Genomic DNA, 13,453 nt, shown 5'->3' with positions numbered 1-13,453 from the left:
ATTAGAGAGAGTGGTAAAGAAGGGAGAGGGGGATAGGTAGTTCTCCATTTCTCCACAACAGGCTACTCCTCCATATTCAAAACCTACAGAAATGCCCTTCTTTGTGCCACAGCACAGCCCCACAGCGTAGTTCCAGAAAGCTGCACCACAGTGCAGCCCGATTCACAACGCAGTCCCTTAGGGCAGAACACAGTGTAGTTCTGTAGCACAGTCCACAGTGTTGTCATAGACAGGAGCCCCACATCACAGTCTAACAGTGCAGCCCCACAACGCAGCCCACAGTGTAGTTCTATAGCGCAGCCCACAGTGCAGATCTACAGTGTAGTCCTAGACAGAAACCCCACATCACAACACCACAACGCGCCCCACTCTCTAGTTCTGTAGCACAGGTCATAGGGCAGACCTACTGTGTCGTCATAGACAGGAGCCCTGCATGAAAATCCCACAGCGCAGCCCCACAACGCAGCCCACAGTCTAGTTCTATAGCACAGCCCACAGTGTAGATCTACAGTCCTAGACAGAAACCCCACATCACAGTCCCACTCCCAGTTCCACAGTTTAGTCCCAGAGAGCAGGATTGCAGCGCAGACCCACAGTTCAGTGCAGTGTAGACCCACAGCACAGCCCACCCCCACCATGTATTTGTAGACGGCAGCTCCACAGCGCATTCCACAGCGCAGCCTCACTGCGCAGCCCCACAGCGCAGCCTCTCTGTGCAGCCTCACAGCGCATTCCACACCACAGCCTCTCTGTGCAGTTCTGCAGTATTTGATCACAGCTCAGCCCTACAGTACAGCCTTGCATTACAATCCCACTGCTCAGCTCCAGCGGAGCGTAGTGACAGTGAGCAACTCCACAGCGCAGCCTTACAGCGCGGCCCCACAGCGCAGCCTCACAGCGCTGCCTCACAGCGCAGCCCCACAGCGCAGCCTCACAGCTCAGCCCTACAGCTCAGCCCTACAGTACAGCCTTGCATTACAACCAGACTGCTCAGCTCCAGCGGAGCATAGTGACAGTGAGCAACTCCACAGCGCAGCCTTACAGCGCGGCCCCACAGCGCGGCCCCACAGCGCAGCCTCACAGCGCAGCCTCACAGCGCAGCCCCACAGCGCAGCCTCACAGCGCTGCCTCACAGCGCAGCCCCACAGCGCAGCCTCACAGCTCAGCCCTACAGTACAGCCTTGCATTACAACCAGACTGCTCAGCTCCAGCGGAGCATAGTGACAGTGAGCAACTCCACAGCGCAGCCCCACAGTGCAGTCCAGTCTAATTGAACAGGACAGCCCACTGTGCAGTCCAACATTGTAGCCCTAGATGACAGTTATTCAGCATGAGTCCCGGTGGGGCGGGGCACTTGTGCAAATAAATAAATCATTTGCAGAACAAAATTCAAACTGAAAACCATAAAGGTTTATTCAAAATTAAGAATCATTACAGAAGCCAAAGTTGCGAGAGGTCGTAACCTTAGATAATGAGCCGCAGCCAAACGAACTTCCATAAATGTACTCAGTTTGTGAGTCTAGGGAGAGTCTGAATATAAATCAGCACGAGCGTCAACATGAAGTCTGCCTCCCAGGAAGAAGTCCAAGTGTAAACCAGCAGACAGACTAACATAGAGGCTGCTCAGCATGAAAAGCAGAGAAACGCTGACGCACATCCCAGAAACGACACATGGCGTGAAATGAAGCAATGACCAATGGCTTGTTGTAAACATGACGCGTTAAATAAATAACATTTCGCATACAGAATAAGGAGGAAAGTGGTGAATTTACAAAGAAGAGCATTGAACAGACCTAGGCGAAAGGTCTTGAATATTGCAATGTAGGAGACCATCCCAACATGGCCTCCTTTTCATTTGGGGTGGGCGGAACTCACGGGGTTTCACAACTCTGCGAGATTCCATGGAGTTCCGTGAGCAGGCAAAATTCGACATGTTGTGCTCCTCACGCTGATTTGTAGTGCCTGGAGCTTGTTCCGTGCTGTAAAATGAGCACAAACTACACTGCACGGCTCTCCAAGGGACGCGGCTTCTTTCTGACGCTCGAGTTGTTCCAGGGATTCTGCACATATACCGAACTATGCACAAGAAACCAGGACCTCGGTGTACAGTGGTGTACCAACCGCCCACCTTAGTGCCCGAAACCCCAATCCCTAGCTATAGTGTCTCATCCGTTCTCCGTACTACAGAGAAGCTACCAATGATGAGACATCCTAGAGCAGGTAACTCAGACTCTCTCAGTAATCGTGGGAGCAAGAACACTCTTTCGCCAACTCACTTATACTTGTCCACAACAATAGTGAGCATTGTTACAATCCCATAAAATATGAACGGGGAGATCATTTTATAAAGCTTGTGGAAAAAAGGTCTAATGTGCCTTGCCACCCTCCCCGTGCTAGGAATTAGTTTATGATAATTATAGAAGACCTCTGGGCTTTGTCAGGGGGGACCCATGCCTCCAGGTTTACATGCAAGGGTTTACATCTCCGGACAAAAACAGCTCTTCTCTTCAGAAGGGTTTTCTTCAAGTGTCTTAACCTGCTTACACGCAATATTAAAAGCACCCGATTTTCAGTAGTGCACCGGTGGCAGTATTATGTCTAACGTGCATGAGACTGGCCAACAGCAGATGAACGGAGCACAGAGTACAGCAAGAAGAGTGAAAGGCAGACAGTTCTCATGTGAACGAGCTCAAGCAGAGGATTTGTGAAAACAAATTCATGTAGAAACGTGTGCAAAAAGTGGCAACATGGCAGACAAGCTTATAATAACTTAGCAATGTACGCATTAAATCCATAAACTCACTGCAGAGTAGGTTTCTATTTAATTGGCAGCATTCCCAAAGTGAAAGGTCGCGGCCGCCCATGTTGAGAAATCTTGCCAGGAGGCATTCTTGTGCCCGAAAATTGCGGTAGGGGAGGCAAATTGTCACTCGCCAACTTAACGTTGGCGGGCCACCCATGAGAAAAAAACTCTTTCGTGCGGCAGTTGGAAGAGTTTTGCCAGAATGCAGAGTGGGCAAAACTCCGCCCGCAGAGTGGAAATGTTGGCCCGCCCCTATGTTTAAGGCATACAAGTAAATATATTTTATTCAGTACAAACACGACATAAAATGAGTCCCATTTCATCGATATTATGAAAAGGAAAAAACACAGGAAAAAAACATGCAAACTTGTTCATTCTGTTTTAAAAGCTACATTTTCTTCTGCAACTTTAAAATAAATGTTAGTGCAAGCAGGCGGAGGCACAGTAATTTACATTTGCGGCTTAGTTATTCTAGCTTAAACACATGTTTCTAATGAATAAAAACACTTTAACACTTATGATAGCTACAGTGTTAGGTTTTCAATATGTGTTGGTGGTATGCGAAGGATGTGGTGTGTTGAGGCGTGTTAGTTATGTGTTGTCCATTCTGATGGCTGCACTATTTTAGTGATGTAGATGGGCTATAGTGTGTTGGTATATGAGAGATGTCGTGTATTGGTGACTTGAAAAGGTTTGCGGTATGTTGGTGGTGTGAAAGAGTGCTGGGGTATTGATGGTGTGTGAGGACTAATGCATTTGTGGTGTATGAAGGTTGTGGTGTAGGCATGTGTTGGTGGTGTTGAGAGCTGTAATTTATCAATGTGTGCTTGTGAACTGTACTGTTTTGAGGTGTGGTGACTGAAAAAAGGTTTTTGTGTACCTTTATGTGAGGCATTTTGTATGTCTGTAGTGTGTTCACGGTCCATAAGAGCAGCAGTGCTACGGTGTTAGACATCTGGTGTGTTAGGGCAGTAATGCATTGGTGGTGTGCAAGGTTCATGGTATGTTGGTGTGTGACCGCTGTGGTGTATTTGTGATATGTGAAGGCATGTTGTCTATGTCTGTTGATGGTGTACATGGGTTGTGGTGTGTCCTTAGTGTGTGTGGACAAAGTAGTCTTAGTTTGCGAGGGGCACGGTGTTAAAAGTTCTTTTACTGATCCTTTTACCTTTGTTTCTAGGGAATTACTGGACCAGCCGGCCCCCAGGGAGCAAAAGGGGTCGTGGGAGAGCTGGTAAGTATCTTGTGTTGTTTGCAAGTGTTGGGGTGAATGGACCCGCCTCTGAGTAGTTTGGATGTAAATCCAGTAGAAAGTCTAGTGTCCTGGATCAGGTAAACCATATTTGGGTGGAGTGATCACTTGGCAGTTCAAGTGAACACTGAGTGGTTACTGGGAGTCCGCACTTCCCAGCAAGGTTTGGCCAACTATAAAAGTGCAATGGTCAGGTAAAAGGCTCACTAAATCTGAAGCAATCAAACAAATATTCAACGGCAGCCAAACATTTGTGAGGACAAGAATGTAATAGTTGAAGAACCATTGACAGAAGATCAGAAAGGAGATAGAAAGTCAAACAGGATGAAAACAGGTGCTGGGGTTGGGGTGATCAGCACGGTTCAGGGTCCAGTAGAGATTTTTGATAAAAAAAAGCTTGTGTTCATAGCATGTGTGGCTGTAGATACACATGCTGTGCATACTCCTGCCATCTAGTATTGGGTTCGGACGTTGCAAATTGTTTTTCATCAAACAAGTCTTTCGAGTGATGAGATCTCTGACTCCTCCTCTGGATGCAGATGCTCATGGTCACCTTCTCTATTGTTACATTATTTTTCTTTACCCTTCTCAGTCAAGATCACTGCAAAGTCAGACACCCAACCCCAAGCTGCTCAACCTAGCGATTTGGCACCTGAAGTCACAGAGTTTGGTGACACTGGATCACTCTTGGAGTGCGTGGACATACTCAGAGAAGCTCGTAGACCTACAACATGCAGCTGCTAGGCTGCAAAATGGAAAGGTTTTGTGCATTATTGTACTCTAAATAACATTAACCCACTCACCCCAAGTTGTAGGACATCATATGTTACCCTCTACACCTTCAAACGTCCAGGGTGGTTTATACCTCAGTCCGGCTACACCTAGTAGCTATTGCGGCATACATGCAGAATGGAGAACATTCTTTTCTCTTCAAAGTCCCTGAGCCAAGCCTTCTTGGAGGGCCTCAAGCCAGCAATCCCACCGACAGTACTCGCCACCTCAGTCTGGAACCTGAATATTGTACTCATCAGACTAAGGGGTCCACTCTTCAAGTGATGCATTCTTGCTCCCTACAGTTCCGCTCCTGGATTTTGCCCTCCTCATCACAATCCCCTCACCCAGATGCATTAATGATTTGCAGAAACATTTTTTCCAAGTACATGTGGGCAAAGGGGTTCTCAGAACTAATCCTACGTTTCTGCCCAAGGGTCTCTCCTTTTCACCTTAACCAATCCATTGAGTTACCTGTCTTCTTCCCACATCCTGACTCGTTAGACGAGAGAGCACTCCACACCCTTGATGTTAAGCATGCTCTTACGTATTACACTGACAGCACCATACTCTTTTGTAAAAACTACTGGTTGTAACTTTCTCCCAACCTCATGAAGGACATGCCATTTCAAAGGCAAGGATCGTCAGCTGGACTGTTAGATGCATCCAAACCTGCTGTAATAAAGCTGAACGAACTCTACCTGCCTACCCCAGACCACACTCAATTTATTTATATTTTTAGCTATTTAGGATAATTTAATTTAACATTATTACCTATGAGATTTTATAGTAAGCCCCTCCCACCATTATCTTTTATGGCAGGGTGTTGCAGTACGAGTGGCTGGCCACGTGTCATGCTGGGTTTCCTGCTGTTTCTTTTTGTCAGTAGTAATTTACACTTGTAAATTTGGCTCTACACCCTTTTCCAGGGCGCAGAAATGTGTGAGCCCACACTTTTGAGTAACTTTATAGTTTGATTTAAAAATGAAAATGTTAGAGAGAGTGGGATTTTAAAAATGTATAAATTAAATTAATATATTTAAATACTGAACAAACCAATGGCAGCCAAGGAACCCAAAGCCGCACAATCTTGAGTGACCACTTCTATCAATGCACCCACATTGCCCACCTCTAATGGCCAGCTGCTCATTGACCATAAATTATAAAAACTATGGGGCATATTAGCAAGAACCTTGCTAAAATTATCGCCGTTTCTAAGAAAGACAGCACGCAATTAGGCAAAGGCGGGTGCATGTCCCACCTTTGCATCCGCCCACGGTCTAGGGCTTGCGAAAGCGAGCATCAGCCCCATCTGTTTCCAATTATTGCACCAGCGTCTCGCATTCGTGTTAATTGGAAACAGATGGTGCTCGTGTTTTTTCTTGTTCATTATTGGCGGCCGGCTTTCTGTATTAAAGTTTGTGCGCTGGCAAGACCGGGTCTGGTGGGAGCATGAAAATGACACCAGCAGGAAGCAGACCCCTTCTAAGAGGTGACGCCGCCGCCGAGCCCCTTTACACTTTTTAATTTCCTTGCTCAAACACACCGCTGCACACAGTTAGTGTCATTTGGATGGCCCCGCTGCAAATTAAATCTGTTGTCTACGTAACATTTTGTCAATTACTTCTACGGGTCTTTTCATTTCTGAAAAGAAATTACATTTATTTGAATCAAAGCCCTGCGGCCGTGATTGGTGCCGACCTATTGTACATAAACAGCACCGAGCAGGCGGAGGGCTCTTATCACTGAATACTGGCCAGGGAAAGGAAACGGGGCAGCGGTGGGTGGGGCCAAGGGTTGGGGGTGGGGGGGAGCGGGTATTTTTCCCTATCCCATCTAAGCAGGAAACCGCTCAAGGACTTTCCTGAAATACGTCGGCCTATTTACATCCACGCTCGGGTGCACAACGTGGAAAACGTTGCTGTGTTTTTGATGTTTACACTTTTACTATAGTAATCTGACATTTCCACGTACCTCCTAATGTAGAAGCAGACTGAGGTGCAGAGAGAGTGCTCTGATATCACACAGTGTGTCATGCCACAAGGTGTGGTAAGGAGTTGAATACACCACAGCTGTCTCCAGGCTGGCCTGGAACAAGCATTTGCAATGCAATAGGTCTCGCATTTACGCGAGTTTGAGCTATTGACATTGCAAATAACAATGCCTTTTATTTTTGTTTTTGTTTTAAAAACATAAATAAAAGGCATTGGCATTTACAATGCCAATAGCTTAAACTCGCGTAAATGCGAGACCTATTGCATTGAAAATGCTTGTTAATACATACAAGTCCCCCCTAGGGTAGGCCCTGGACAGCCCAGAGAGCAGTGTACAATGTATTTAAAAAGTAGGACATGCACTTTTAAATTTTACATGTCCTGGTAGTGAAAAACTCTTACATTAGTTGTTCACCACTGCAAGGCCAGTCTCTCCCATAGGACAACATTAGAGTTACCTTATTAGATTTTATAAGTGCAACTTTCAGATGGTACCGGTTCAAGTTTGGTTCCCTGCAATCACAGTTTAAAATCCTAATTTATGGTGAATTTGGATTTTAAATTGCAATTCTGAAAATACCTCTTTTAGAAAGTGTGGATTGTCTTGCCTTTCCCATGTAGTGCCTTTCGCCTGTTTCTGGTCACATGAGAGTTGGGCTTTGTGTATTCCTCCTAGACAACCAAGTTTAGGGATGCCTGGATGGGCCATCACTGGCAGAATGGGTGGGAGGGGCTGAACAGAGCCCCACATACACCTGAATAGGCTGTGTCCTGCCTCCACACAAAGGGCTGCATACCCCCTGTAGTTTGTCTAGAGCCTAGGCAGGGAAGGCAGCATGCCTGGGGACTTCAAAGGGGAACATCGATAAGCTTCACCCCACTTCAAAAGCACAACTGGGTATAAATACTGAACCTCAGACGCCAATACTACAGTATACTTCTGAACTTGTGGATACTCTGCCAGGGAGAAGGACTGCTTTGCTGCTACAAAGACTGTCACTCTGCTAGACTGCTGCTCTAAAGGAACTACTGCCTTGCTGTGCCGAACTGCTGCCTGCTTCCCTCTTGTCAGGGGAAGAACTGGACCTGCAACTTCCTTTTGACCCCAGGACCCCAGAGTGACTCAAAAGGCTAGTCTGCTGGCCTCCTGATCTTAGCCTCAGGGACATAAAAGGCTCACAACCCGCTGCAGCGAGTTCCTAACCCTCAACTGGTGCCTTTCAGGTCCTTGACCCTTGGTGCCTTGGTGTGGCTCACTGGCTCTTAAATCAAGCTGTTGGGCTCTCTGTGACCTTGAACGGGTCTGCTTGCACCAAGACTGTGCCCCTCACACCGAAAATCAGCGCATGCCGCTGCCAGTTCATCTCTTCACACAGCAAGCATCACATCACTTGCCCGCAAATGACCTACAACGTGACGCACCAGCCCACCCGTCCAAGACGCCCGGCCATTCGTGCTGTTCATGCTATGCCTACAACCGCCTGCGACACCTCTTTGCTCTCCCGTAACCCTTTCAAGTGCGAACAGTACTCTTGGCACAAAACTGGAGAGGGTAAACCTTCAGCTGGACTAAACTGGGACTGTATCTGACCTGCGCTCCTCTTGACTTTGACCTGGTCCAGCACAACCAGATAGCCGCAGTTTGTGCTTTCTGCTTTAAGGCGCTATTTTTTTTATCATAACTCTGGTTCTACTGATTCGATTTTTGTCGTTTTGGTCTTGTTTTATTTCTGAAATTGAGCTCTATTCTTCTAACCTGGTATGACATATTATTGTGAGGTGGTTTATCTGTTTTACTGCTTTTAAGTGTTGCACAAATACTTTACACATTGCCTCTAAGTTAAGCCTGACTTCTCTCTGCTAAGCTACCAGAGGGTGAGCACAGGTTGATTTGGGGTTGCTTGTGCCTTACCCTGACAACATTTGTAGTTACTGCTTGACCAGGGCTCACACCTCAATCAATTAGTAACCCAGTTTCATACACTAATGTTCTGACAGAGTTACTCTCGCCTGGTCAAGCCCCTACAGAACCTCTATCACCAGTTAATGAAGCTCTCACGGACACCCTTTGGGCACTTGGGCGAAACCTGAAGTACTGGGTATTTTAAGCCCAGCGGTGCAGGGGCACACACCCTATGACTTCTGGGTTCTCCCTGTTCCAGACCTACAGAAACACAGAGTCTTTTGGGTGAAGTCAAAGATTCATTTATTGGCTGCAGACCAATTACAGATATCCTAGAAGTACAACAGCGTGTATGTTCTCAGGAGACTGCTAAAAATCATAGAAACGGACTTCTCCTTAAGTACAGTTTTTCCTGCCTCAGGCATACATTCCTAGGTTTATGATACGGCCATATACACGTGTACATTACAAACGAAAAGGCAGAGTCATGATGACCATCCTACATTCCAGCTAAGCCAGCCCACAATTATTTACACAGCAAGGTTCAGATCCCACATCAGATATCGATAGGCCCCAATAAAACACGGGCAGCTCTTGTTGATAGAAACAAGTCATAAAGCAGGAACAGTCAGGTGTAAAAGAGATTAGCCAGAGGCTTGTGTGGGATGAAAGGACTTTATGGCGTGTCAAGCCCTGATGCTAATCACAGGTGGCCGGAGGAAGGGGAGCTCGTGAAACCAGTTTGACCTGGGGCAGCAGAGCCAAGCTGCCCAGGTCACAGAAGAGTCATGGAAAGGCAAATGTGCTGTGAGGCCCGTATTTGCTTCATTATAGCCTATGTGAGGGCAATCACAAGATGGCCACTGCTTCCAAAATGAAACCCGCGTAGTGATGCAGAATAACGTGTACACAGTGCATTCATAGCTAGAACGGTATACAAAGCACTTGTACATACCGCATTAACCATTTGCGGTTCGCTAATACCAGGATAGACAGGGGTGGGGCCCTGTCCCCTACGCGGTCACAGAGATTAAAGTACGACAGACCCTCCTTTTGCCCTTACATAGGCAATCACTATACTCATCTTAATCCGAGTCTAGGTCAATGTTCACAAAGTCATGGAGATGTTGCTGTAGCATCCTCCTATTACTTAGCTCGTCCCTTCATACAGGTTTCCTTACACATAATGTAGCACAGAGGCCACATATCGCAGGAGCACACTGTATGCACAGACAGAACAGGAAAAGAATCGCTAAGATCATTCCAATGACCATCAGAACTTTCCAACCCCAGGCAGATATCAGTTCCCAGAACCACCCCACCAGTGACCAATCTCCTTTATCCACGTGTATGGACTCAGATATTTTATGGAGTCTGGAGATGGCTTGATAGACTGTTGGAGCGTTATCTGGTATGAAAATGCAACAACTGGATTGGATAACCTTACATACCCCACCGCGGTCTGCAAGAATAACGTCTAGAACCATACGGTTCTGCAAAGTCATGAGGCGATCCGCTTGGAGCTCAGCTGTCAAATTACCGAGGGCACCAGCCGTTACATTGACAGTGGATTCAACCACACGAGTCAGTTGTCTCAGGTTCCTACTATTTACCATAGGACCCCAAAACGGCAGGAAACCCAAGAAGAAGTCTCCCGCTTCCTGACCGGCAGTATCCTCCTTACTAATTACGCCCCTCACAACTCTAGTCTTGTGATAGTCAGAGGCAGCAGTAAATGTTGGCGGTAGCAAGTTCGCAATATAACATGTGCCCGAGAAATCAGGGGGCAACCATGTATATGCTCGGTCATTGCAGATGAAATATGTGCCTTTGGCAGCCAAAAACGCAGGAGAAAACTGTGATGGGAAAGTGTACGTTTCAGTACAGTCACTTCTCCCTAGTTGAGCTCTAGGATTCTGACCATTACCCTGTAAGCAGAACCGACCTATGTGGGGTACGACCCAGATTGGGGATGAGATTTTTCGCTGTCTTTCACCCAGACTAATACTATACCCCGTTGCGTTCCATCCTACATAAGGTCTCAATTCTTCCTTGGGTATGGACGAGTATGCATCGATATCTCTGCTCATATCGGCAACTCCTTTCATCAAAGCCTTATTATTGGTGATAGGTCTGATGGAACGCGGTTGTCGAGGGGAGTACGTATCTAGAGCGTAGAGAAACATGGTCTGGAATGCCCATGACGATCCATTGTAACTGTACGGCAACACTAGATAGGGAATACCCTTGTTGATGGTATGTGGCATTAACCCACACACCCAGCAATTAGTTGTATTCATTACTAGTTGGTGTTGGTGCAAGAGCTGAATAAACAAGTTATTTACAAATTCTGATCGTCTGGTTTGCTCATGTTCAGGCAGAGGGTGAAAAGAGTGTGAGGAGGTAGTAGAAAGAGGTATAGGCTGTACAGTGGGTGCAATGGGCTTTTGAGAGGAGAAAAATACAAATCCAACGATGAACATTATTATACTACATAGTATAAATAGGCACAAAAATACAAAACATTTACTCTTTATAATTTTACACATCCTTGCTTTAAAGTTCATTTCCTCAACGGGTCTCTCCATCTTAAAAAACTCCATCCTCTAATCGGGCCGCTCGCGGCGGATGAGTTTCTTCTGCTAAGGAGTACGCCTGTCAGTCCAGGGAAACGCCCTAGACCAACCAGAACCGTTGACCTAACGTCTTCGGCCTATACCCCAAAGTCTTGGCACCGCGACCCTGCGGCTGAACCCGGATGGTGGTTCGAAAAACAAAAATCAAGAAAGTCCTTCAGATGGGAGAGCTTATAATGTCAAAAAGAAAAGATAGTGAGGAAATCTTTATTTGTCCATAGGCCTTGGTCTAAAATTATAGCGGAGACGGCCAGGTGCTGTTTGATCCTGGAACAAAAGTTCAGGCTCTGTGGTGTCCAATCGACTTGATGGTGGCACAGCTTCTTGCAAAATATCGTTACTCTCTTGGTCTGAAACTGTGCCCTTTATGCGTGCATCACTGAATGGTACAAAACGAGGTACAGTGTCTGTTTCAGAGTCAGCCTCCTGGACCCACTGGTCATATGGCAGGGGCAAGGGGACTACCTTGCAGTGGGTGCCATGGACCCAATTCTTTCTCCCTTTCACCCGGACCGCTGATCTCGTTGACAGGAGTACAAGGTGGGGGCCGATCCAACGAGGCTCGTCGTTGCTCTTGCGCTGGAAGTTTCTAATCAGCACCCATGTGCCAGGGTCGATAGGGTGTCCAGGAGTTTCAGAAGCTTGGGGAAGAGTATCATGCACCTGTTCTCACTGAATTTCGTAGGCCTTGGTACACCCCATACGTTGGCCAGGCGGCCAAAAACCACTTCATAAGGACTAAGTCCCACTCGTGAGTGTACGGTCATTCTGGTGGACAGGAGTGCTAAAGGCAGAGCATCAGGCCATTTAAGACCGGTGCTCGCCTGGATTTTGGCCAGTTTAAGTTTTAGAGCGCCGTTGTAGCGCCGTTGTAGCGCCGAACTCAGCGCTCTACTCAAGAAACCAACAGCGGACCCCACCGAACTCAAGAACTACCGCCCCATCTCGCTCCTCCCGTTTCCAGCCAAAGTCATCGAGAAGACCGTCAACAAGCAGATGGCCGCCTTCCTCGAGACGAATGGATCCCTCGACCCCTCACAGTCCGGCTTCCGAGCCAATCACAGCACCGAGACCGCCCTCATCGCCGCCACCGATGACATCCGAGCCCTGATGGACAACGGAGAAACAGCGGCCCTCATCCTCCTAGACCTCTCCGCGGCATTCGACACTGTCTGCCACCGCACCCTAGTACAGCGCCTCAGCAACATCGGAATCCAGGACAAGGCGCTGGAATGGATCACCTCCTTCCTCGACGGAAGAACACAGAGAGTCCGCCTACCACCGTACAAGTCAGAGGCCTCCGAAGTCATCTGCGGCGTCCCTCAAGGATCATCTCTGAGCCCCACCCTCTTCAACGTCTACATGAGCCCCCTCGCGGCCATCGCACGCAAACACAACCTCAGCATAATCTCCTACGCCGACGACACCCAGCTGATCCTCTCCCTGACCAACGACCCCGCCTCCGCCAGAGCCAACCTGCACGAAGGGATGAAAGAGGTAGCCGAGTGGATGACGACCAGCCGCCTGAAACTGAACTCTGACAAGACGGAGGTCCTCATCCTGGGCTCTTCACCCTCCGCCTGGGACGACTCCTGGTGGCCTCCCGCCCTGGGCACCGCACCCAAACCAACGGACCACGCACGCAACCTGGGCTTCATCCTGGACTCCTCCCTCTCCATGACCAGGCAAGTCAACAACGTCTCCTCGGCGTGCTTCAACATCCTACGCATGCTACGGAAGATCTTCTGGTGGATCCCCACCGAGACCAGGAAGACCGTCACCCAGGCCCTCGTCACCAGCCGACTGGACTACGGCAACGCCCTCTACGCCGGTACCACCGCCAAGCTCCAGAAGAGACTCCAGCGGATCCAGAACGCCTCAGCCAGACTCATCCTCGACATCCCACGAACCAGCCACCTCTCCGGACATCTGAGAGACCTTCACTGGCTCCCCGTCAACAAAAGAATCACCTTCCGCCTCCTCACCCACGCACACGAAGCCCTACACGACCAAGGCCCGAGCTACCTCAACAGCCGGATCAACTTCTACGCTCCCAAACGCCACCTCCGATCAGCCAACCACGCCCTCGCCGCC

At 48.1% G+C, this 13,453-nt stretch overlaps 1 protein-coding gene across 3 annotated transcripts in view; it reads left to right on the top strand.

Annotated features, from left to right (window-relative positions):
- Nucleotides 1-13,453, top strand: part of COL27A1 (collagen type XXVII alpha 1 chain) — a 2,221,286-nt gene that overhangs the window by 1,447,779 nt on the left and 760,054 nt on the right. For all 3 annotated transcript variants that reach the window (XM_085614179.1, XM_085614180.1, XM_085614178.1), the window contains exon 32: nt 3,984-4,037. In XM_085614179.1, coding sequence (XP_085470305.1) covers nt 3,984-4,037 — 54 coding nt within the window. The remainder of the gene's footprint in view (nt 1-3,983; nt 4,038-13,453) is intronic.

Source organism: Triturus cristatus, chromosome 1_2, assembly GCF_964204655.1.
Source record: "Triturus cristatus chromosome 1_2, aTriCri1.1, whole genome shotgun sequence".
Taxonomy (NCBI): Eukaryota; Metazoa; Chordata; class Amphibia; order Caudata; family Salamandridae; genus Triturus; species Triturus cristatus.
Note: the sequence above shows the minus strand (reverse complement) of the source record. Positions and strands in the feature narration are given on the sequence as shown.